This window comes from Schistocerca gregaria, chromosome 6 (genome assembly GCF_023897955.1).
Source record: "Schistocerca gregaria isolate iqSchGreg1 chromosome 6, iqSchGreg1.2, whole genome shotgun sequence".
Classification (NCBI taxonomy): Eukaryota; Metazoa; Arthropoda; class Insecta; order Orthoptera; family Acrididae; genus Schistocerca; species Schistocerca gregaria.
The window spans coordinates 320735172-320762273 of NC_064925.1; the positions used below are offsets into that span (position 1 = coordinate 320735172).

The 27102-nt window shown below is 40.3% G+C and overlaps 1 protein-coding gene and 1 non-coding gene across 10 annotated transcripts in view; one reads left to right on the forward strand and one right to left on the reverse strand.

The window, feature by feature from the left end:
• Positions 1-27102, reverse strand: part of LOC126278998 (ral GTPase-activating protein subunit beta) — a 360574-nt gene that overhangs the window by 50354 nt on the left and 283118 nt on the right. For all 9 annotated transcript variants that reach the window (XM_049979327.1, XM_049979325.1, XM_049979321.1 and 6 more), the window contains 4 exons: positions 17903-18116; positions 12902-13145; positions 8601-8771; positions 7909-8044 (listed from right to left, as the gene is read on the reverse strand). In XM_049979327.1, the coding sequence (XP_049835284.1) occupies positions 7909-8044; positions 8601-8771; positions 12902-13145; positions 17903-18116 (765 nt within the window). The remainder of the gene's footprint in view (positions 1-7908; positions 8045-8600; positions 8772-12901; positions 13146-17902; positions 18117-27102) is intronic.
• On the forward strand, positions 14343-14417 carry Trnal-caa (transfer RNA leucine (anticodon CAA)). Its single transcript has one exon. It is a non-coding gene; the product is annotated as a tRNA-Leu (tRNA).

The window sequence follows — 27102 nt, forward strand, 5'->3', positions numbered from 1 at the left end:
ATTAAACCCTTTCCTGCTTATTGCAGTAGAGCTGGAAAGATTCTGTCTGGATCTGGTGAGTTTAATGGTCGAAACATTCCCACTGCCCACTGGATCTTTTTTTTTTTTTTTTTAAATCAACGTATTCCATGGGAGATTCACAGTTTTCCCTTTCTTACCTGTAAACTAGTGCCTGACTGGCTCCTGGCCTGTGTTATGTGTGAAAGTGTATTGAGGGAAGTGAGTCTTGAGGAGCACAAACAGTGTGTCACCTCCTGTCCTCATTCCCCAGAGTACATCCCTGATTAGTTGGTTTTGGAGTGAGGATCTTATGAAGTCTAGTGCAAATAGCTGTACCTTCCACATCCTCACTAAAGACCTGCCAGGATGATAGCTTCACTTGCTTGATCACAAGGTTGTATTTGGCAAGAGCTTCCTGATACTTTGCTTCTTTTCTTTATTTCTTGCAATGTTCAAACAGTCTCCTTACCTGGTTCCTTTGCAGTTCCAGATTATTGTTCCACCAAAGTATATTTCTATTTGTGCTCTTCCTGGTGACTGTGCAGTTTTCTAAATATGAGGTCGTAATGGCAGATTTTACTGTGTCTGCCATTCCTTGAAATCTACAGGATTGCTTAGCGAAGTACTGATCTCAGATAAGCATCAGCTTAGGTCTTTCCTGAATGAGTGTCAGTCAGTTTTACTAGGATTCCTATTGGCCATGGCCTGTTTTAACACACTTTTCAACCTCAAACTTAATATACATGTTGTCAGATAAGGATGGTTCCAACACCATATGCATTTGTTTGACATAAACGCAAATTATATTTGACCCAAATGTTATATCAGATTTCGCTTCTCTTCTTCTGCTCCTGAAGGTGGGTTCCATACCCCTATTGCAGAATTCCAAATTAGTCTCTAGTAGATACTATAACATCCCAGCTCCTCCACCAAATTATAACATCCCAGCTTCCTCAACCAAATTATAACGTCCCAGGACTTTCTGCACCAAATTATAACATTTCAGCTCCTCAACACCAAATTAAAACGTTGCATTAGGAGGTGTCTGCTTCGTGCAAAAAGGTCTTGAGTTCATATTGACGACAACAAGTAATTCTTCATTACAGACGTTTATTTACAAACAGAACTGACAGACTTCACAGACTCAACAACTGACTCTCCGAGCTAACCGCACTGCATATCCGAACTGGCCACTGACAACTCCTAGGTGTATTAATATCTTTCCAAACAATGAGAGTATTTAACAATGTTTTGTTTACAATACGATAGCAATTCACGACTTAAAACTAAATTAGACATTACAGAATTTTAGTACAGATTAAAGTAAGTAAAAAGATCAGTACATATAAATTCTTACAAGCATAATTTCCAAATAGATTTTATAACATTTTTCTACCAGCTTCTGGATAACCTTCACCAGATTTGTACCGATGTTTCCAGAAATATCTTGACATTTGATTCTGGATATTTCTTGAGTGATTTAGAACAACTATTCATATGTAAAATGATTTAAATCGTGTTTCAAAACGTAAATAAATCTTTTTAGCAATATTTCTTGATACAAATCGTCTTTCGAAATTAGGTTATGAAACAGTTTTCACAAGTTTTCGCATTTTTGCGATCATAATATAGAATTTCTCCATAGAAAGTTCCAGAAGTGTGCATTAAACGCTCATCCACAGACCCTCTCCCCAGCTGGTGAGCTTCCAAAAGCATCTTGTCCATATTATACGAAACAATCCAACTCAAAACTGACAATTTACACAATCAATCAGAGCCACAGCAAACAGTGAGTCCCTCTTTCACAAAATGAAACACAACCACAAAATTGAATGAAAACAGGCTACCAACACCAATACAAATTCACATCAATTCCATTTTTGCTCCTTCCGCGCAAAATGCCCCAACACTGACACAGTACAACATTTAAACATCACCAAAGTTTCCCTTTACATTTTGCATATCTGTATCGACATCCCCTAAAAGTCTACAGTATTGAATACTTCAATATGTCCCAATATGTCCTGTAATGTTACATACTCAAGCAGGTGCTTACCTCTGCTGTTAATTTTGCTGCTTCCCCATGCCAGGTTGAGGGCATTTGTTATCACAACCAACCAACATTTGGTCATTTGCTGTGAGCAGCTGTCTACTAGTCTCCTCACTTCCTGGGAAGAAGTTGTACTGTCACCATAAGGAAGATAAGTTGAGGTCAATACAGTTTTCCTCGCGCTTCCTTTTTCATGCTGTTGCATCCTGACGGTCCTGAAGTCCCTGCATGTTCCTCTAAGGCTTGAAATGCTCCTTTATATAGGTAGGCTTGCTGGATCAAGGCAACTTCAACCTCCTGTCTCCCCAGAAGATGACTGAGGGCACCAAGTTACTCCTATATTATGTTGCAGGCTTATCTGCTGCACCTGCAGACTCCAGCTTGCTGCATTGGTTGCTTCTGATGTCTTTGATTATCCTGATGGTAGCGTGCAAGAATCTTAAGTACAATTTCAGGCCCTTTTCTCACATTACCATCATGGATTTTTTTCCAACTTCTACCACAAGTGTTTGGGCGTCCAGTACAACCTTGATAACCCTCTAGTTCTCTGCTGAGACATTCTGGTTCTGTGCACATTGTTTCTCAAACAGACTCTTAGAAGGGGAATCCTTAAGAAGTTTTGGTACCCAAATTGATATATTTGAAGAGCTCAGTCACTGTCTTGACTAGCAGCTTCACTTCCTCCCATGATCTTGGGCACCATCTCCTTAAGCCAATCCACTGTTCCCATCCCCTTGCAAAGATGAGAGCACCTTTGTCTAGATAGAACCTCCTGAATATGGGGTCTGGACTTGCGTCCACTCCAATCTTCTTAGTCATCTGAACCATCTCCACCTGCCATGATGCTATATTGATCAGTTAATATCTCTGTCTGATAACAGTCATTCATCAGAGCTGCAGTACTACAGATCTGTCTCCATATTTCTTGCTTTGGCTTTTCCTGAATCCATTTATCCTCATAAGTGAGAGTACTTGACTTCTCCCTTATTCTGCCTGATTACCCCTTTCCCTCTACACTCTGGGACAGTCATTTTTTTATAGGCCTTATGTTCAAGATTTTTCAGTTCTCTCCATTTATGTTTAGGAAGCCATTCTATACCTACCTTTTTTTTTACCCCCCTTGGATCTTACACTGATATGCCAGGTCTCCTAAGCTGTCATCATCTGGATTGGATGGAGAGACACCAAATCTAAAAACCTTTGTGTGCACCACACATGCAATCAACTACCTGAGTAGCAGCCTCATATGTTGTGCACACCCACCCCATGCAGGGGGACCCTACAGTTCTCAACCCTATAGTGCAAGTTCAGGAAGTCACAGCCTAGCTTGTCACATAATCTTCAAAGTGTCTATCTAGTTCAAGTCTTCCACTCTGCTCAGAAACAGGGGTCCATGATCTGTTCTGGGGACAATGCAGCGGATTTCAACATCATTTAAACTCCATGAGCAATGCTGGTATTCTCAGCCTTGTGTGCCAGTCTTCAAGTTACAAGACAATCTCTGCTGCAGGTATTTATTTTAAAATGATGCATTTCACTCTAGTGACACATCTTCAGAATTTCTTAGACAGACACACTAGCCAAAAAGTAAACATTGAATGGAATGTAACTGCAATCATCAAATATAAAATTGGAAGTCAAATCATGGAGGAAACTGATGTGTGGATAGGTTTGTGTGGAACAGACATATCACATTCTAGGAAACAGTAACTGTGGTGTGCAGCATGATGAAAACCATGTATTTCTGCAATTGTCAGAAAATTCTCAAAAATACATCCTTAAAATTGAATGGAATACAACTGCAATCATCAAATATAAAACTGGAATGTCAAATCATGGAGAAAACTGATTTGTGGATAGGTTTGTGGGGAACAGACATATCACATTCTAGGAAACAGTAACTGTGGTGTGCAGCATGATGCAAGCCATGTATTTCTGCAATTGTCAGAAAATTCTCAAAAATACATCCTTTTTTATGTAAATATGTGATGAAATTAGGGAATGTTTGGTTTTAAGCTAGGATACTGTGGCTAAATAATACTAGGAAGCACAAATCGAATCTACAGCACAGATTGCCCTTTAATTTGAAAATTGGGTAACTGTTACTGAACCAGGCCAAAAATTGAGTGAAGAAACATATTCTGTTCCAGTCACTGGAATGATCCAAGTATGGCCTCAGAGCCCAGACAACAGAAGTCATGTGCCCCAACATTCTCCAAATCTACAGTTTGCACCCTGTTCTCCCAGTGACTGTTGGGATAGCCTGTCTAGCATGTTCAATGAGGTTCCCAAGGATACACACTAAGTGCACTTGAAGTCAAAAAAAGTTTCTCAGTCACATGCAAAACAGTCAAGAAACTCATGCGCAGCTTCAGCTCTATTTGATTTTGTGTTCAGCAGTAAGTATCTTCGGAACCTACTGTACACACACCTAGTAATATTCTAGATGACCTCTCATAATTTCATGAACAACAGTTTAAGAAACTTCAGGACACAGTTCGTGCAGGTTATCAATGGCACATGATGACCAGAATGAATATGTTCTTCAAGTTTTGCAAGAGTCACCATGGACAAGTGCCCGCTCTGTCTTCACTGTAACTTCCCATTCTACCAAACATGAAATTCCATACCCAGTTTGTCACATGTTGCCATGATATAACCTCCTCCTCATATATTTACATGATTTTGCAATCAATTGCTACAGCACTCATGCCCTTGACATTCAGGCAGTGTTTCACAGAGTGAACTTTGCACTTGGCTGAAGGTGGAATGAGAGTGCTCATCTTTAACCATGACTAGAGAGATTATTAAAAACTCAACCTTAGTTTCTAGACATCCCTTGTACACTCTGAAACTGAAAGTTATGTACAGTACACTTTCCATAAGACTAGCAAGTTTAAATCACAATGATCATTGACTGTGTACTTAACCTAATATATCAGCCCACTGGCTTTTTTCAGTTCCTCAAGACCAGTAACTTCTTGAAAGGTCAACTTACAAAGTAATGGAGTAATGTTACCAGTTTCTTCACTCTTGTTTATCATCCTGTAACAACTACTTAACAATAATTTGGGTCATTCAAGATAGTCACTGTGCCTATCAGAACAGCTTGTATACCTAAACACATTGTTTATTATTCACATAGCAAATCATAAACAACACTGGGGAATTCTTTCCCCTAATGGCAGTATTTTTAGCATAACTTCTTTTCACAGCAATTGGTATTACTTACCTGTATCTTATGCTTGAATGTAGTCCAGTCCACTGATGAACAAAATAACAATATTCCCCACAATATACATTTGTTAACACTGACTGCTACTAATCCACATCACCACTGGAAAATCTCAATGTGTCCTAAATCATTTAAATCCCTTATTAATCATCATACCAAAGTTGTTTAAAAACACTACGTCATTATTCTCCTACATCCCCATTACTGCATCACAGCGCAACATCCAATCTCTCAGAACACCCAAACCATTTGCAACATCATCCATTAAGCATCCTTATCACCGAAAAATATATTCCTTCCATTGCTTACAACAAATTTTCACATGAAATAATAAAACCTCTAATACCATTCCTAACAAATGCAGAACAAACTAAAGATAAAAACTTAACAAACCATCTTTAATAGTAAATGGCCTCGCTCCACTGATCTCTCATGCCTGGCAACTATTTTTGCGTATCCAATAGTTTCCTCACACTGTTCTGGCACATCATCTGGAACTCTGTCTCTGCAACAACAGTTGCCCTTCCATTTCCTACAGATCAAACTCCTAAAATTATGCTTTCACATAAATCACATAAAGAACTAACACACAATATGTTGGTGGCTAATCCAAAATAGAATTCTCCTCATAACACAATGCTCTCTTGTATACTCACTCACTCGTAGCAACTTCTTGGTGCTTTGTGGCATTATATCATGCACATTCAGAAGCAGAAATTTTGTCCACAGTTTAACTGATTTGTCCATCATAAGAGATGAACCTTGCAATAATATTTCACTGGCACCTACTTCCACCAACTGGAACACTGTCACCATGAGATTCGCCGTACATCACCAAAAAGTCAGTTTTCTCATGTTGACTGAAAAGAACATCTAGGCCTTGGATTGTGCAGTATGCCTCCCATACATTACACCCATCATGCAAACTGAACCATGGCTATGTTGTAACGAATTTGCTGTCTGCACTAGCTATCTGCACTTTCAGTTGCTCCGTAAGGCTGTGACCTAGAGCCCGCAACTACCATAACCTTGCAAACCTCAGGCACACATTCCTAAAAATATTCAGTCTAGTCAGTCCAATCATAATCCTTACAAACATGTTTCGTATCGTTTCCTCTTTTTTTCTCCTCCACAGCCTGTGTTTTGAGGAGGCGGCACTATCACTGGTAGCAGCGAATCTGCATCTTTCGGAAATAAATGTGTGTTTACTACTTCATTATCCACATCTGCAACATAGTCAACCTTATCAATAGCATCCATTGTATCCATCACAGATCTACTACAAAATCATCATCTGCTGTTCCAAAACTACAACAAAATCATCATATGCAGTTCCACTCTGCATTATGTAAAAATCATCATCACAGGCTCTTCTCTGTACATCCAGCCCATACTGAATGACCTCTCAACAATACCTGTTATCACCCAATGCAATAGATACTACTGTTGCCTCAGTACAGCACACACATACATTGTCTAGCACTACAGATGATTCAGACTCCATGTTTTCACAAGATATCAGAGCTGATAATTCTACATTACAATGTTAGTATTCTGTACATCAATTAAGTGCGCACTATTAACTTCTCTTCCCTTAATCTCTGCTTCCATGCAAGTTTTACCCTTCTTCCTTCCCTCAAGCCTCTCCAAAAGTCTGATATTCCTTACCGCATGAGGCTTGTTTAAGGAACCATTAGTTAAATTCTTTCTGCCCTCTCTCCATTCTTGAGTAACCCTTCTGTACAAACATCTATTCTTTTTCTCAGCCGTTAACTGCTCAGTTAGCTGTCTCAGCTATTAAATTTTGCATTTTTCCACCAGAGTAGCCCACTATGGAATTGACAATGATATAATTAATCCTTTACCAATTACATAAACAACAATAAATGGTGAGAACAAAAAAGATTGACCACAAGGACACTTAAATGAAATATACCCTAACAGTGCAACTTAATTTCTCCACCTAAGCTGTGGCTCATCACATGCATGCAAAAAGATTGAACTATCTGCCTATCATTAATCGTTTTGTGCAGCCACAGCCCCTTGATGTATACCCATGTTTTGGTTGTGTTTGTGTTCCATAAAATGCCTGCAAGTATGTATATAACAAACAATGCACATAAACACAAATGTATTACGTAATAAGTTAATTTATTACACTGTACAGATGAGAATTACTAGTTTTCATGTTTTGTTGGCAGAGTTATCCCACAACATGTTTGGCTTTGTCTTATCCAACTCAAGTAGTTTCTGTACCAGGGTTTCTTATAGCTGCCTAGTACACTAACTATTCTCTAACAATCCTGAAAGTTTGTATAATCTGCACAGAAATGTTATGTAAATATAAGTATTCGTACTCTTGTCACTGCCATGCAAACTCAGGAAGAATGGAACACATACACACATTTCTCTTCAAGCATTAACCAAGAATTATTCCACCCATTCATTGGAAGTAATGTGCAAAATGTTGAAAGGCGTGTTATTATGCCTAACTTATTGGACGGAACCTACACAAACTTTTCCTTTTTTCTTATAAGACAAATAAACCAGAAAATATAATAGCAATCGAGGCTGAATAAGATTGTCTCAGTTATGGAAGACAAAACTCACAAAATTTTTATACCTGTTGATTGTGGCTGGCAGATCTTCCAACTGGTTGTTAAGTGACCTGTCCAACCTGGATGCCTGTATACATTCACTGGCCACCCAAGAGACAACAAAAACTCCAGGAAGTGTGGATGAACTGTGTCTGGTGACAACTACAACAAAATTTTTGTTACACATTTTCTTAAAAAAATAACATTAAATTTTACCACAAACAACCAGCTCTAGAGTTAGAGAAAGGCATGGGAAGAGATGGGGTGGCTTTCTTCAAACACCAGCACCAATATAAAAGGTTAGTTTCATGAGCAAAATATGTCTTTATGTTGGTTCTATATAAGTTGGATTCTGAAACACTAGTACCGGCCATGCAAATTCAAATGCTTTGACACCTGTTGAGCCCAAAGTGCAAGGAAATTATGTAAATTGTATCCAGAAATTTGAAACAGATATTTTCAATCTAATAGTTTCAGATACAATTGCACACAATTTTGGGTAATTAGGGAACTGGGATGGAGCTAGGAGTGGGGGGAGGAAGGAAGAAAGAAATATTGAGACACAAAGTTGCAAACTCTTGTAACTGTTATGCATCAGTTCTCTCTAAACAGGAATTTGCATACAAAAACAAATTACAAAGAAGTAAAACTTGATGATGATGTGATATTTTTTGCAACACTTTGCTACAAGTTAATTCAAATAACCAGATGCACTTACAACATTTGCCAGTATTTCTTCGGGTGTCTTCTGCCCAGCTCTCACATAGAAGACATGAACAGTGTCACATGTGCGTGAACTCATTGAATCCAGAGCTTCTAAATCCTGACAGAAACCAGGGATGCTGGGATTCAAGGCAGTTATTGGGGTGGTTGTTGATTCTACATTACCCTAAAAACACGCAATGTATATATTACATCGTGGTCCATGTGAGAATGAGCTAAAAAGAATCAATATTAATGAGCCACAATGTAAAATCTCAATATTGAGCCAAAAAAATTAATTTCTTCTGCAGAGTCAGAATACAGAGTAATGTACAAATTATGAAGAACATGAGAAGAAGTTTCTTTTAGCAATTTATGAATCTCTGACAAGAACCAAATAACTGTTTCACGTGATGTGGTGTCATACTTTAAAAGCATCCACGATAAAATTAAAAAAACTTCAAAAAAACGCTTTCTCAAGTGAACATCAGAAGGAAATGACTGATCTTTTATTTTCACATAATGGAAAGTCCACGATCGAACAACAACATTTTCATTGTGCCTGCCTGCAACTCATTTCTTCCTCTATTTGTTGATACCTTACTTTCTCATTTAATAAATATATTTAAGAAATAAGTGATGACATGATGTAGTATCAAAGTCAATGAATAAATACACAAATTCACATAAACTAAAAGTATCCAGACAACTAGCTGAAAATGACTTACAAGTTCGTGTAGCCCTCCATCGGTAATGCTACAATTCAATATGGTGTTGGCCCACCGTTAGCCACGATGACAGCTTCCACTATGAAGGCATACATTCAATCAGGTGTTGGTAGGTTTCTTGGGGAATGGCAGCCTATTCTTCATGAAGTACTACACTGAGGAGAGGTATTGATGTCGGTTGGCGAGGCCTGGCATGAAGGCAGTGTTCCAAAACATTCCAAAAGTGTTCTATAGGTTTCAGGTCAGGACTCTTTGCACGCGAGTCGATTACAGGGATGTTATTGTTGTGTAACCACTTCCCCACATGCCGTGCACTATCAACAGGTGTTCAGTCATGTTATAAGATGCAGCTGCCATCCCCAAATTGTTCTTCAGCAGTGGGAAGCAAGTAGGTGCTTCAAACATCAATGTAGGACTGTGCTGTGATAGTACCATGAAAAACAACAAGGAGTGCAAGTCCCCTCCATGAAAAACATGACCACACCATAACAGCACTGCCTCTGAATTTTACTGTTGGCACTACACCTTGACAGCTGACGTTCACTGGGGATTCGCCATACCCATACCCTGCCATCGGATCACCACATTGTGTACCATAATTTGTCACTCCACACAACATTTTTACACTGTCCAATCGTCAAATGTTTACACTCCTTACACCAAATGAGGTGCTGTTTGGCATTTACTAGCATGATGTGTGGCTTATGAGCAGTTACTTGATCATGAAATCCAACTTTTCTCACCTTCCGCCTAACTGTCGTAGTACTTGCAGTGGATCCTGATGCAGTTTGGAATTCCTGTGTGACGGTCTGGATAGATGTCTGCCTATTACACATTATAACCCTCTTCAACTGTTGGCGGTCTCTGTCAGTCAACAGACAAAGTTGGCTTGTACACTTTTGTGCTGTACATGTCCCTTCACATTTCCACTTCACTATCACATCAGAAACAGTGGGCCTAGAGATGTTTAGGAATGTGGAAATCTCATGTACAGATGTATGACACAAGTGACACCCAATAATCTGACCATGTTTGAAGTCCGTGGAGACTCTGCTCTTTCACGATGTCTAATGACTACTGAGGTTGCTGATATGGAGTACCTGGAACTAGGTGGCAGTACAATGCACCTAATATGAAATACATATGTTTTTTGGGGGTCTCTAGACACTTTTGATCACACAATGTACATTTATTGCATTGAAGTTGTTACTTTACAGCTTTAGGGGAGGAAATAAAATAGAACAAGAACCTCCCACTGCCACCCACTTTACAATATATTTTTGCAAGGCAACTCCTTTATACTCAATAGAAAAGGAGGAGGGGGGTGGCAGATAGAGATAGATAGGTAAACAGTTAGATAGATACACACACACACACACACACACACACACACACACACACACACACACACACACACACACGAGTCTTGTTTCAACATTTTCATAGACTGCCAAGGGTGCTGGAATTAAATTAATTACAGTTTTTGCAGAGAATAATGAAAAAGCAAAATTAGAAACAAAGGAAAGAAACACATAGATATACAAGGTAAAATGAATATTTTCTGCTGCCTCACATTCAAGACAAGTATTTGGAGATGACATCTTTTTCACAACAGGAACCGCTTCAATCTATATCTTGGGGATAGAATTTGAAGGCCTTAATCATTTTTTTGTTTCTTGATCAAACTAGTTTCCAATGAGTAAATCTCCACATATAATCATCAGAGAGACCATTCAGACCATCACTAAGAGTCATATTGTCTAATTTGATTTGGCCTATAAAAATATTGATAATTTGGTCTGGTGAATATGGGTTTATTCTAGTATGGAATTTGACTTCAGAAATAACACTGTGAATGGAGACCCACAGTTTTCAGAGCTGTCAGGAAGTACACATTTAACTCTTCACCACTTCGACAATCAAACTGGACCCCTAGAATCGAGCTTACCTTCTTCAGAAAAAACCTAAGATTCACATGCCATAATTTTCACATCAGCCCCAAGAATCAGCTGCAAAGGAGCATCCCCCTCCCCCTATTATCCAGTATCACAACCTGGGCTGGAACAACATAACTATATCCTTTGTGAGGGCTTCAAGTAATTATCACCATGGAAGTGAGGAACGTCCTACCCATAATCCATTCTATCACTCCCAGTGTGGTATGACACCTTACACCATATCTATGAACTACTATGACTTCTCATTATGCCCAAACCAATCCTCATCTCTTTCCACATCAGAAGACCCAGGTGCAACACCTGTCCTTCACACCCATCAAACAGGTCTTATTCCAGTCCCATCACCGACATATTCTATTACTATACAAGGCAGAAACATCTGTGAAAGCAGTAATGTCATATACCATCTTTACTGTAACTATTCCACAGCCAACCAGACACCACCAAACTGTGGCTGAGACCAGTTTTCAATGGCTGATTCACAGCTTGTGTAACTGGACCCCCCCCCCCCCCCCCCCCTCAGTAACATCTTCTCTGAGCTACGTAGATGGGAACTGTCCATAAACTTCCTTTCATCCCACAATCTTCCTGGCCTCAGTCACTGATGGCCCTTGCACCACGTGCACCTACACACTCCTATTCCCATGACACATGAACCCCTTCCCACTCCCCTGCCCCCTCATCCATACTACAGTCGCATCCTCATCTCCTCAATCCCCCTGTTTCTCCTGTTCTATCTCCCTTCCAGGTACATTTCCCCATGTGACTGAGTGCCACGTGTAACTCCCCATGCCACATTCCTATTCCGTGCAAATACTGCCTCTCACCCCCAGTTATTAACTACCCTTTCCTCCAAACCTCCTGCCCCCTCCGCTTCCTTTATCCAATGACAGTCAGCATCTGATGCAATGCCTCACCCCAGATAAGCTACAGTGTCAGTACAATGTAGCTAGCCAGGGCAGAGAGAGAGAGAGAGAGAGAGAGAGAGAGAGAGAGAGAGAGAGAGAGAGAGAGAGAGTTTTCTGAACTTATCTCCAAAGAGGGGAATTGCCCAAAAGCACAGCAATATTTCCCTCTTTTGTTGTGTGCCTATCTATGAGTCAACGTCTCAACTATATTATGAGCTATTGTCTGTGTTCCTTCAATTTATCCACTTTAAATTGCCGAGGGAAACTAAGAAAGATCTTAACTCTTGGAGGTAGAATGGATATTTTAAAAACTATTTTCCCCAAATGCAAGCCCACTGCTTTATTCACTGTTTTGCTCATTAGCACAATTTTCAATGTGACAAAAAGAATACAAAGACAGGAATAAATAGAGACATGATAAAATTTCCTCTACACTGTGATGGGCTCACTTTTGTTACAATGAATGCCTTGAAGGTTCTTGAATCAATGATGGAGTGGTTTGCTTCGGTTAAAAGTATTTCCCTTCTTAGTGCAAGACACATAGCAGTTTGTTTAGCTTTGGAACCACTGTCAAAAAAGTAGAAGAGGAAGTATTTTACCTCAATAGAACTTACAATGTTACACTGTTATTATAAAGTGTACTGGACCACAGACATTAAATAAAAGTTATACAGAAATAATTTTATCTAACAAATAAGAAGCAGTAGATATTCAAAATCTTACGTTTGCAGAATCAAGAGAGAGGAAGCCAAAGTGAGACAGAAACAGCCTGGCTGTCTGGTACTCTTGACACGGAGTTGGAGGCACACACTCTTGCTGCTGACAGAAGCCCTGTTCCGCTTCCTGTTTCTGCTTCTGTTCTGCTGAACTCTGCTCAAGTGTAGACTGTCTCTCAATCAAGTGTTGTAGCTGTTGTAGCCCTGGCTCCTCAGCAGACAAAGAATCTAATGTTGGTATAGACCTGTCTCTGTAATTTGTGAAAACAGACAAAATTAGAATTCAATTACTAATACATTACCATATTGGCTGTGTTACTTAATTTTAGACCATTATTTGTCAATAACACCTAGTCAAACATCTGTAGGCTTATTTTTTAACTTCCCCATTCACTCATTCTGAATTTCAGGACAATTATTTAAAGAATTAGGGATATTGCCAGTAGCTTCACAATATATATATACAGCCTAATGAAATTTGTTGTTAGTAACCCAGATCACTTCACAATTAATAGCACAGTCCATAGCTACAATACTAGGCAACAGGGTGACCTTCACTACCATTCATTGAATTTGACATTGGCACAAAAGGGGGTGAATTATACTGCCACAAAGATTTTTTCGTCAATTGCCAAACAATATCAAAAGTCTGACAGACAACCAATCAGCATTCAAAAGTAAGTTAAGGGAATTCCTGAATGACAACACCTTCTACTCCATAGATGAATTTTTAGACATAGGCCAAAGAAATACAGTAAGCATTAACAATTGTACTGTATATAAGACTAACAATGATTATTTGAGATAAATGAATCTTGTGTACTTTGACACGTTCCACATCATTACGAAAGAATCGTGTTCATGATCCATGGAACAAGTAATATAACTAACTAACTAATATAAACAGACTGTAGCACATACAACAGCTTTTGAAGTACTACTAAAATAAAAGAATTTTGCAACTGTTTTATTATGCAACTCCTTCTTATGGACAAATCACTTTTAATACAGCAGTCTCATCTTATGATAATTTTATGTTAATGTACTTTCCTATTTCAATTATTTCTAATGTTTAACAACACTGCAGGTTTCGAAACAATTTCAAGCAAAAGAATGTGAGGGAGTAAATGAAAGTAAAGACATAATCATAGTTAGAATATATGACAACAAATACTATAAACTTCCTGGCAGATTACAACTGTGTGCCGGATCGAGATACGAACTCGGGACTTTTGCCTTTCGCAGGCAAGTGCTCTACCAACTGAGCTATCCAAGCATGACTCACGCCCCATCCTCACAGCTTTACTTCTGCCAGTACCTTGTCTCCTACCTTCCAAACTTTACAGAAGCTCTCCTGTGAACTAGCACTCCTGAAAGGAAGGATATTATGGAGACATGGCTTAGCCACAGCCGGGGGATGTAAAGCTGTGAGGACAGGGAATGAGTCGTGCTTGGATAGCTCAGTTGGTAGAGCACTTGCCCACAAAAGGCAAAGGTCCCGAGTTCGAGTCTCGGTCCGGCACACAGTTTTAATCTGCCAGGAAATTTCATATCAGCGCACACTCCAATGCAGAGTGAAAATCTCATTCTGGAAACTTCCCTCAAGCTGTGGCTAAGCCATGTCTCCACAATATCATTTCTTTCAGGAGGGCTAGTTCTGCAAGGTTCGCAGGAGAGCTTCTGTAAAGCTTGGAACGTAGGAGACGATTTTACACAAATGAAATAGGAGTTCAAACAGAAAATTAGCCTGATTTCTTTTAGCATGAGATGAAGTTCAGTAAGGAACATAACGCTGGCATGGAAACAGACAGCAGCTCAGTCCCCATGAGGGGGGGGGAGTCGGACTTGAATATTCCATAAAACATGAAGCCCATGTAAATTTTCTTTGCAAACTTTAATGGCCACCAAAATTCATCATGAACTCTGGCTTATGAGTAGAATTTGATGAATAACTAATTCATTAAACAAGCAGTTACTGCTTGCTACTTCTGCAAAATTACCAACAACAAATCATGACTAGTGCTAACCCTGCCCATACTAATAATTGCAGGAATTCCTTCTAAATTACTTTACACACATTGACATACGTTATAAGAAAAGTAGCTACTTTGAGGAAAGACACAGCTCCTCCTGTTCTGCTACTCACTAGCCATTTTCATCTAATACTCCAAACAAAGAATAACTTCACCCAGCTCACTATCAGCTGTTTATATACTAGAAAAGTTGACATACGCTGAATACAAATATTTGAAGATTTTATAATTACATATTTCAGCCTCAGGTCACACCAATTATATCATTATTGGTTCTGACTTCTTAGCAAGTCATCATAAGATGATCTGAATACATTAAATTGTGACTAATGAAAGTACAACTTTGTACTTTGATGAACTGCTACATAATTATTCAAATCATTTGACAATGACTTGTAAAGTAGCCAAAACTAATAATGATATAAATTGTGTGACCTTAAATATATATAGATAAATTTCATATACAGAATGGTCACTGCATTCTTCTAAGCTTTGGCTCATCTGTATAAATATTAAAGCCATCCACAGAGTTTCCTCCCTCAGCCCATACATTCAAGCAAATTGTAAGAGCAGCTAATGAGGGATGCTTTTACCTTGCTATAAAATTTCTGAGGATTATTGATTTGCTGTCTGACTGCACTTCAACCTTTTTTTTTATTTTTTCCACTTTAAATTTAGTTATACGCATCAAACATGTGTATTATATACCTGGTTCTATCGAAACATTAATCAGACTTTGCCTCACTTAGATTTATTATTCAGACTTTTCTTTCCAGTGCACTGATTTCATTAATGTAATTAGTTTTACAGAAAGCCATGTTAATTACAAGTAGTTATTAACAACTGAAAACTTTACTATACTATGAGAGACAGAACTTTGAGCTAATCAGTTAAGCTGGGTATGCTGACACAACTTTTCAGAGAGAACAATATCCAGACTTTATGAAAAATGTATTCTGATTTCTTTGAAACTAATTAATTTACAAAATAATCATGATCAAAGTTTGGGTAAACCAAAAATTACTTTCACCATTTGCACCTTTATGCCTATTACATTCCAGATTTTGTTACTGCGCTTTTTGCTCCCCTAATTATTGTGAACTGAATGACACAATTCTGTAAGTAATTTGGACAGTATTTAAAAATTTGCATAAATTTGCAACAATAATTTTAAATCTAAAGATGGTGCCTGTACTCATAACTGGGTTATTCCCAATGCAAATATATGAAATGGTTACATTTTTTGCTGTTTTTTCTAAAACACCAAATATTTTTGCAAACCAAATTACTATCATAACAAACAGCTCATCCAAATCAGCAAAATCTAACTTAGCTGTTTCTCAAATGAAATGTACTTTCTGAAACCACAATATGTTCTTAAGACAGTCTTTATAAGACCAATCACCACCCTATAAGTTTCAGCTGAGGCTTGGAAATGTTAGCGGCAACTTCTATGCTAAAGTGCAGGTATTCTCAGCTAGTCAGTATTATGCAGTATATGCACCCACCTAGTATACCAGCAACATCCTGGTCAATCTCTGCACTAATGTATCAAATTACCATATATGTGTAAAACTGTCATCAGTATACATGCCTTCAGTATGGAAGTGTGACTCTATGAGCTTGCTAACTTCAACTTTTGAACAGTGTTAATTGTTATGAATTTTACTTCAAACTAGTGTGCGAATAATTGAGAACTCTGATTATGTACTGTGTTGTAGGGAGTATTCATTTTTTGTGTGTCATATACGTGGTGTGCTTACTGATTACATAAACTGAGGCTAATACTGCCTTGCGACTGTTGTGTCAGAATTTGACTGGGACTGTATAATATGAATATTCCGTCAATGCCATATGTATAATCAGTAAAATTATTGTTTGACTGGAACTGATCATCATACTAGGAATGTTGCAAATAAATGTGGGAAAAGTCACATTATTAAAAAGTTGCTTAGTATGCATTATTGGGTAGTTTCCCGTGATACCAGTTCTACAGCAAATCAATGAACTTCATTCAATGAGGCTTTGAGTCCTGATGGAGGTTTTGTAAGTAGGATATATCACATCATGTCTGTCAATAACCAGTTATGAGCTTTCACAACGTAATGTAAAACGTTATTTGGGACTTTTGAGAGGGGTACACAGTCTATACGAAAATTATTTTTAAGTGTAGTGTAGTGTTCTGCATTGCATAGTTCATTCTAAATTCACTATTGTAATGGAGTATACGTATTAACATAAGTGTAAGCATCGCTAGGTCCCTGAAGAGTATCTTACATTTTGTTTGTCCAAAATAAAGTTTTGGATTTAACTTCAAGTCTTTGAAAACTGCACTCCTCACTTTAACATCACAATCAGTAGAAACATGGTTGTGCATAATTCCTTGGTATACAAGTGACAGTTTGGCTTTCAAAGAACTGATTTTTAAGTTTACAAAAAATTATGTTTTACAATATATTGTTTTTAACAATTCCTGGAATATTATCACAGCTTTGATTAAGGTAAATATTTAAAAATTATGACACCATACCCTCTGTGCTCCAAGGAAATCACAAATTTCTTTGCAGGAATCACAGAGGGGGTGGGGAGTGAGGGTATGACCTCACACCTCTGTATGCTTCCATTAACAGCAGTCAAAATTCTTTATAGAATGTCATCCCCTTCAAGGACACAATGAGAAATGAGCTATACGACAGAGACAATCCAACATGTTATGCAAGAACTTCACACCTCGCAGTGATTTTGAATGAAGTATTTATTTACAGTAAATTATACAGACTGATAAATGGTTCTACAACATTTTCACTATTAAAACAGGCCACATATTGAGATATTGTGCACATCGATGCACAAAAGGTATTACTTTCCCCACTTGTTACTCCACAAGAAAATAGAGGTCACCTCATACATTGGCTTCAGAAAATTGAACTTAATAGCACTTCCAGCAAGACACTGTGATCTCCTTATCCACTTACATTTTGCACTGTGGTATCCTATCAACACTGTCCGGGAAGTAACGCTGGCGAACTTCATGTCTAACACCAACATCGGCCATTGGAACTGGCCGACCTGGGTTGGGAGTATGATATTTTGTGCCTGATTTGTGACGTGGAAGATGACGAAGCTGCATTGTCCATGCATGCCTGCCAAAAGGCCCACGGATTAATACTGTTACTGTAGGCTGTGGATCTGAAAACAAGCGAGCACATTTTAGGTGCAGTCATGAAACAAATGAAAAAAAAAATAAACATATAAATCAGAAAGAAATCACAAAATGTATGAAGAGAGTATGAGGGGGGAGGGGGAGGAGAGGGAGGGGGGGGCAGACGGAGGGGGGGGGAGGGGGGGAGGGGGGAGGGGGGAGAGGGGGAGAGAGAGAGAGAGAGAGAGAGAGAGAGAGAGAGAGAGAGAGAGAGAGAGGGGGGGGGGGGGGCGAAAGAGCGGGAATGTGAGTGTAAAAAAATAAATATGTACATGATGACAGAACAGAACAGCAATAATACAAAAGGGAGTTGGTAGAAGTATGCAGTAGGAAAGCAACGGAAACCGAGGGGGCACGGCGGGTTGCAGGTAACAAAGAAAGGGAAAACTGTTTCCATATGTGAAGCCTGGAAAAGGACTGGCCAGCTGAGTGCTGGAAGGCTCAGTCTCATCTTCAGAATATGCACCTAGTGAAGCTGGAAGGAGAAATTCAAATGACATGATTTCAGGCCCCACGTTTTGAGTTTAGGACTGCATATTGTTATGCCCCGGCATAGTATCTCTGTGGACACTAAAATTTCATCCACGTTCTATCTTGGTAGCTCCTGAAGCCAACCGCATGTGTCAATGACCAGCAGACTGACAGCAGAACAATATTTAGATCTATTTGGATGACACAACATTTTTTTCAAAGGATATGGATAAGCATATATAGCAGCTGGAGGAGGTATTCAAAAGACTATGAACAGCACAACTAATGTTAAGCATCTATAAATGTTATTTTGTGGAAGTAAACCATCTTGGGCATATAATTAGCAATTAAGGTGTGAGAACAGAGCCAGATCTGGTCTCATTCTTCGCCACTGAAGACAAACAGATGCAGTGTTTCACTGGTCTCAGTAATTATTTCCATAAATTCATAAGGACTTTGCTGAAATTGTTGGACCTTTGAACGGTTTATTATGGAAAGGAGCAAAATTTTAAGTGTCTACTGAACATCAGACAGCATTTAATACTCGTATGAGCATTGAGATCAGACCCAGTTTTGATATTCCCTGATTTTAAAAAGAATTTATTCTGTTTTGTGATGCAAGTAATACAGTTCTGGCGGGTTGTCCTAGGGTAGAATATGGATGGTAAAGTGTATCCTGTAGCGTATGCATACTGACACTTGAACAAAGTAGTCAAAAATTATTCCACTGCTCAGGGGGAGATACTAGCACTTATTTAAGGTATTATGTATTTCCGTTGTTATTTATATGGCAAAAAGTTTAAGGTCGTGATGGATCAAGCTGCTCTCAAATGGTTATTCTGATTGACAGACCCTTGCAGCAGACTAACAAGGTGGCCACTATGTTTGAGTGAATTTGATCATGAAATAATAAACAAACTAGGGAAAAGGTATACTAATGCCAACTGTTTGAGTAGAAAAATTCCAGTTCTACAAACAATGGGCAGGAGCATAGCTGAATGGCAGAAGGCTCAAGCTACTGATGCTGATTACCAGCAATTCAAGTCACAACTTCAATTTGTGATGAACAACGGTTGCTGTGGAGAGCAATAAAGTGTGTGTTGGAAGTGATAGTACCTGCAGCTTTCTACCAGAAAAAAGTCTTGGCACAAGCACATGACCACATGTTGTTGGCTGGTTGGTTTAAGGGGGGGGGGTCATTGGTCCCTTGTTCCCAATAGAACAATTACCCAAGGAAAAGAAGAAAACAAAGAAGACATACGGCATAATAACAAGAGAAAGAAAGAACCAGAGGAGTGACAGGAGGACAACAAACACTACAATGGACAAAACAGGACAAGAAAACCACAGAGATACACAAGAAACAGGGAGAAGAGATTAAAAACAAGAAAGCAGATTACCATGGCTGGCTGACCATAAGAATAAGAAAGGAGAAGCCAGCTACTCTGCAACACATTAAAAACTTTTAGCCTTAGGGTGGAGGACACAGAGGGACAAAGATCATGCGCTAAAACTCAGAACAAATGATAAAACCCACGCCCATGAATAAAACGTAAAACTAAAGCTTCTGTTGATGCACTGTCGCCCAATACAGAAGGTAGGGTGTTGGAAAAGTTAAAAGTCCGCCGCAGAGTGGCTAAAAGCAGGCAGTTCTGCAAGAGGTGGAGGACTGTCATTTGCGAGCTACAGCGACACTGAGGTGGGTCCTCATGACGGAAGAGGTAACCATGTGTGAGCAATGTTTGGTCAATGCAGAGCCAATAAAGGACAACTGATTCCCTGCGAGAAGCTCGCAGAGAAGACTTCCACACATTCACAGTCTCCTTAATGACATGCAGTTTGCTGTGCATACTGTCACGCCTCTCCATCTCCCAAGGCCAAAAAACGTTGTGACGTAAGAGAGAATGCAGGTTAGTTTCAGAGTTGCCCGTATCTCCAGGAGTGGTTTCCGTGTAGCCTGTTTGGCCAGCCTGTCAGCAAGTTCATTACCTGGGATTCCGACGTGCCCTGGGATCCACACAAACACCACTGAACTACTGGACCATTCCAGGGCATAGATGAACTTCTGGATGTTCGCTACCAAAGAATGGCGAGGGTAGCACTGGTTGATTGCTTGTAAGCTGCTCAGGAAGTCAGAATAGAGAAAAAAACGACTCACCAGAACAGGAACAGATGTACTGAAGTGCACGAGATACGGCCACAAACTCTGCAGTGAATACACTGCAGTCAGCGGGCAAAGGAATGCTGTTCAATATGGCCTCTGTGGACATAGGCAAAGCCAACATTACCATCAGCCATCGAGCCGTCAGTGTAAACAACTTCAGAGGCCCGGAACACTATTAAGAATTGAGAGGAAGTGACAGCGGAGGGCAGCGGAGTTAACGGAGTCCTTAGGGCCATGCAAAAGGTCCAGACCAAGCTTCAGCCAAGGTATACACCATGGAGGTGTACGTGAATGGACCTCAAGTAGAGGTGGTAAAGGGAAGGCCTCCAGTTCGGAGATAAGGGATCACACGCAAACTGCAACCGTGAGCCCTGTCCTGGGCTGCCGATGCAGGAATTGAACTGCTGCAAATGGGAAAAAGAGAACTACGAATGTGTGCAACATAACTGGTGAGCAGTTGTGCACATTGGATCCACAATGGAGGGACTCCGGCCTCCACCAGGACTCTGGTCACCGGACTTGTTCTGAAAGCTCTCGTTGCTAGGCGATCGCCACAGTGGTGCACTGAGTCAAGTAAACGCAACGCTGAGGGTGCCGCCGAAATGTAAATGAGACTCCCATAGTCAAGGCAGGATTGAACAAGGGCTCTGTAGGGCTGCAGCAGCATAAAGAAATATGCACCCCAGTTGGTGTTTTAAGACAGCGGAGAGCATTCAGGTGGAGCCAGCACTCCCACTTAAGCTGACAAAGGTGAGGTCGACAAGCCAATCAGCTGTCGAAAACCAGTCTTAAGAATCGATACACCTCCACTAAAGTGAATGGATCATCATTAAGATAAAGTTCAGGTTCTGGATGAATGGTACAATGCCTTCAGAAGTGCAAGACACATGACTTCGCGTCTGAAAACTGGTAGCCCCGGCCTTGAGCCCATGACTGAACCTTGTGAATGGTTCCCTGTAGGTACCGCTCAGCAACACTATTACTGGAGGAGCAATACAAAATGCAGAAGTCATCCGCATACAGAGAAGGGGAGACCAACAGCCCTACAGCTACTGCTAGGCCATTAATGACCACTAAAAATAGAGATACACTCAACATGGAGCCCTGAGGAATGCCATTTTCCTGAACACGGGAAGAACTATGGGAAGCACCGACTTGGACATGTAGAGTATGGAGCGACAGGAAGTTTTGGATAAAAATTGGAAGGTGGCCATGGAGACCCCATTCATACAATGTGGCAAGGATATGATGTCACCAGGTTGTGTCATATACTTTACGTAAGTATAAAAAGATGGCAACCAAGTGTTGGCATAGGGAGAAGTCTGTTCGGATAGCAGACTCGAGGGACACAAGATTATCAGTGGTGGAGCGACCCTGGCGGAAGCCGCCCTGACATGGAGCCAGTAGGCCACGTGACTCTAGGACACAACACAACTGCCGACACACCATACGTTCCAGCAGCTTACAGAGAACATTGGTGAGGCTGATGGTGTGGTAGCTATCCACATCAAGCAGATTTTTAACAGGTTTGAGCACCGGAATGATGGTGCTCTCCTGCCATTGTGATGAAAAGACACCATCGTGTCAGATCCGGTTGAAGATGACAAGGAGGTATCGCTTGTAGTCAGACGAGAGATGTTCAATCATTTGACTGTGGATTCGATCTGGCCCAGGAGCTGTGTCGGGGCAATGTGCAAAGGTGCTGACGAACTCTCACTCTGTAAATGGGGCATTATAGGGTTCACTGTGGCATGTAGTGAATGAGAGGATTTTCCTTTCCATCCGGAGTTTGAGGGTGCGAAAGGCTGGGGGCTAGTTCTCCAAAGGAGAGGTTCGAGCACAGTGCTCAGCAAACTGCTCGGCAATCGTGTTTGCATCAGTAGAGAGTATGCCATTGATGTTAACACCATGGCACCTGTTGGTGTCTGGTACCGAAAAAGATGTCTGATCTTCGTCCAGACTTCGGGAGGTGACGTATCACACGTAATATTTGACACGTACCTCTCCCAACACTCCTGTTTCCGTCGTTTTATAAGCAAGTGAACACAGCCACAGAGCTGCTTAAATGCTATTAGGTGCTCTAGGGAAGGGTGCCACTTATGTTGTTGTAGAGCTTACCAACGCTCTTTAATTGCCTCAGCGGCTTCTGGCAACCACCAAGAGACTGTCTTTGGCCAGGGGCACCCTACAGAATGTGGGATCGCATTTTTCTCCGCAGAAATTATCATTGTAGTGACCTGCTCAATCACAACATTGATGGCACCACACGGGGGAGATTCAACAGTGACAGCAGAGGTAAAGGCTACCCAGTTGCCTTGTTTAAAGCCTATCTGGGTAGGCGTCCGTGAGCATGACGCTGAGGGAGTGACAGGAAGATGGAGAAGTGGTCACTACCATACAGGTCGCCATGTGCTCTCCAGTTGATAGATGGGAGAAGTCCTGGGCTGCAAATAGATAAATCAATGGCCAAGTAACTATCATACGCCGCACTAAAATGTGTGACGGCCCAGTATTTAAGAGGCAGAGGTCAAGTTGGGACAGTCAATTTTTGACATTCTGCCATGGTCAGTAAGCATGGTGCTACCACAAAAGGGGTTATGGGCATTAAAATCTCTCAAAAGTAGGAAAGGTTTAGGGAGTTGATCAATTAGTGCTGCCAATATGTTCAGGGGCACCACACCATGTGGAGGGAGATATACATTGCAGACAGTTATTTCCTGTGTCGTCTGTATCCTGACAGCCAAAGCTTCAAGAGGAGTTTGAAGGGGCACGGGTACACTACATACTGAGTTCAGGACATAAATGCAAAGTCCATCTGACACTATTATATTCATTATGGTTCTTGTAATATCCCCTGTAGCCTTGCATTGTACTGACTCTTGGAACACTTAGAGACTGCTGACATTTGATCACCAGCAAGTGATGACGTGGAACGCTTCATCGTGCATCATCCGCCCTGATGCCACCCACTCCGACCGGGGGTCTTCCCCATGGGCACCACCCAGCCGCAGCAAAGGCCACCTAGCAGGACGGCCATTGCCAGGAGACCCAGTGTCCCAGGGCGACGGGCATCTACTCTGTGGCATATGTGGGGGAGTTAATTGTGCAGGCATCAGCAGAGCGATCCCTGTGTAGTCAGCCAACCAACAGAGTAAATGGCGACCCCACCACAACTGACTGGCCACCATGCTGGATATGAGGTGCAAAGAATTCCATGGTCATTGTCGGCGTAAAACGACACTGCATAGTGCTGGAGGAAAATGCACCCAGGAAGGTGTCCTCGCCCAAGAGATGGAGCATGACCGGGATTGCAATGCCTCGACGAGAAATAGGGTTAAAGATCTCAATGTATGATGGACACAATGCACCATGTGAGGTGCTCTTCCCCAATTGGCTCGCTCTTTGGGAAAATTTTGAAAAATGGAGGTCAAACCCTATAGGGGACCATCACATAAAGGACAAAAGGTGTAGTTTAGGCAGGAGTACCTCGGGCTTATTCTAACCCCCAGGACCGCAGGGGGAGGGGGGCACCACATGTTGTCAGGCCATGGTGCGTGATGAGAAAAATTTTGGTGGGGACCTAGATAAAAAGATGTCAAGTAAACATGTCAGGAACTGCATACCTTGTATGCAACAAGCTAAACTTAGCTACCGACCAATTCCATTACAACGTTTACTGGGTGGATCTAAACCGTTTGAAATGCTTGGGATGGACACTTTAGGTCCATTTAATAAAACATACATAGGAAATAAATACAAACTAACTATAAGTAACCATTTCTCATGTTATATAGAAATGGCTGCAACGCTTGACCAAAATACGAGTATAGTTCCTCAAGCATTAGTAAATAATTGGCTGTTTACATTTGGCATTCTGGACATGGTAATTACAGACCACGATACCAGTTTCAACTTTCAGATCTTATGAAGGAATTGTGTTGATTGCTCTGAATTCGCAAGCTGTGAACCACACCCTTCCACCCTCAAGCCAATGGAAGAACCAAGAGAGTTCATTGCACACTTTTGCAGATGTCGAGCTATTACATTAGCAGTAACCATGGAAAGCGGGACCTATATTTAAATTTTGTAACTGCCAGATACAATTCCCAAGTCCATATGACTACCAGTCTCTCTCCTTATGAGCTAATATATGGGAGAAAATGCCTTCACCTTTTGAAGTGATTACACTAAAGCTTGGATCCAACATCGAATTGATAAAAAAGTTTGCTAAGAAATTGCAAGGCATTTGGCAACAAGAAAAACATGCAAATATGAAAGCCTTAGAACAACAACAGTAGATAGGACAACATGTAGGGAAGTTACAGCAATACAGGATTGGCAAGTGGGTATTAGTTATGAACCCATATACACTAAAAGCTACAACAAAGAAATTCCTGAACCTATACCACAAAGCACACAAACCAGTGAAAATGACGTCACTTGTCAATGTTAAAATATAGATGCCAACAAAGATTGATTATTCAAACGGGACATATTAAGCCTTTTAAGGGAGCTGACAATGTATTACCATGGATACGAGCAACATCTGCAATAAAGAATGCAAAGCCTCAAGGAACAAAGAATAAACAGATGACTGATGACCAGAGCAGTTCAAAAAAGGCCTTACATCCTTAGGGAATGTTGATAGATAAGATTTAAGATTGTTGTTTGCCTATACTGTACATTGTTTTACTTGTGTAGATTTTTATGAAGTCATCCAGTTTTATTTTGCTCTGGTTATAGTCTGTTGTAAGTGTTTTTTACTTTTCATTAGTGAGGAATTGATACAATGTTTTTGTACATGAGGGTATAGTTTTGTCTCAGTAATCTCACCTTCTGGAGGTGTTTTTTTATTTTTCATTACTGAGGAATCGATACAATGTTGTTTTTGTATATGGGGGTATAGTTTTTTCTCAGTAATCTCACCTTCTGGAGGCAGGGGAAGATAGTGATAAAAGTATCTTTCTCTAAGGCTGCATACTGACATGAGTACAGGCACAGACAAAAAATATATTTATAATTTCAAAGCAAAGAGATGGCTATCCTCTAATGTCTTTGGAAGATCTACAAAGATGACAAAGTGTTACATTGTGCACAAGTAGGGTGATACAGACTGGCGTACGGTAATGCAAGGTCCAGTTATTCCTGGAAAAAAAACCAAAGCAAGTGAATGTCAAATGGAAGTGTTAATGCTGCATCCACATTTCCAGAGAGCAGACACCCAATGAGTCTACTCAGTTTTTTTACCAGAAGTAGTCATAGCAGACAAGTATGAACACATAAAACCAACAGGTATGAATAGAGTGAAATTATGGGATAACATAATAATAATAAATGGTATGCCTTGTGACTTAGCACATGCAACATTTCGTCTACCAGCTGCAGTCACTGGTAGGACCACACTTAAGTGAGAACAACCTATGTTGTACTCATTTGAAGAGCCATAAGAGGTGCTGCCTACTCAAAACTCAACCTTCCTAAATAATTCCCTGCATACAGACTTTTTACACTCGTTAGAGGAGCCAGTAGCAAAACAAATTACAGCCAAACAAATGTTCCACGACTATAAGCATATGACAGCTACCAATGCTTTAGTGGTTCTGATTGTGATGTGTGTAATCTGATTCTGTTTTAAACAAAAGTCAGTGCACCATTCAGTTTACCTGGGAACCAGGCACCTGTTAATTTGTAAATAGAACTCAGACACAGTAAGGGAATTTTGTATAAACTAATAGATGAATATAAAAGGATATGAATAATTGTGTTAGTGTGTAAGGAATGGCTTCTCCATAGGCCTATCCTATCACTTCGGAATATCAAACATTGAATAGAATGTAAATCAGCTGTATGGTACTGGAAAATTGCCTAAAGTTGTATAATGTGTAACTACTGGTGTAAAATATCTACGATGAGTTTATTACAGGTACTGCAAATTGAAAAAATTGAGACAAATTTTCTGAAGGAAGAGGGAGACGTTATGCCCCAGGATAGTATCCCTGGCAGACACTAAAAATTTATTGAAGTCCTACCTTTGAAGCTCCCAGAAGCCAAACAACCTTTGTCAATGAGCAGTCGAGTGGCAGCTAGAGGGAAATGCTGAGCCAGTTGCGGCAAACACGCAAGCTATCACAACAAGTCTACAAGTGAAACATAATGACCTGAAATCTGAGAGAGATTTTTGTGCTAGTGACAAAGCACAGTTTCATAAGGAAAGCTAGGTATAGCACAACATTAAGTATTCAGGTGTTGACCAGCAGGAAATAATCTCTGAAAAGTGATGCTGCAAAAGTCTGAAGCCAATAGGAGAGCTGACAGTGAGGGAAAACCAGGACACACGA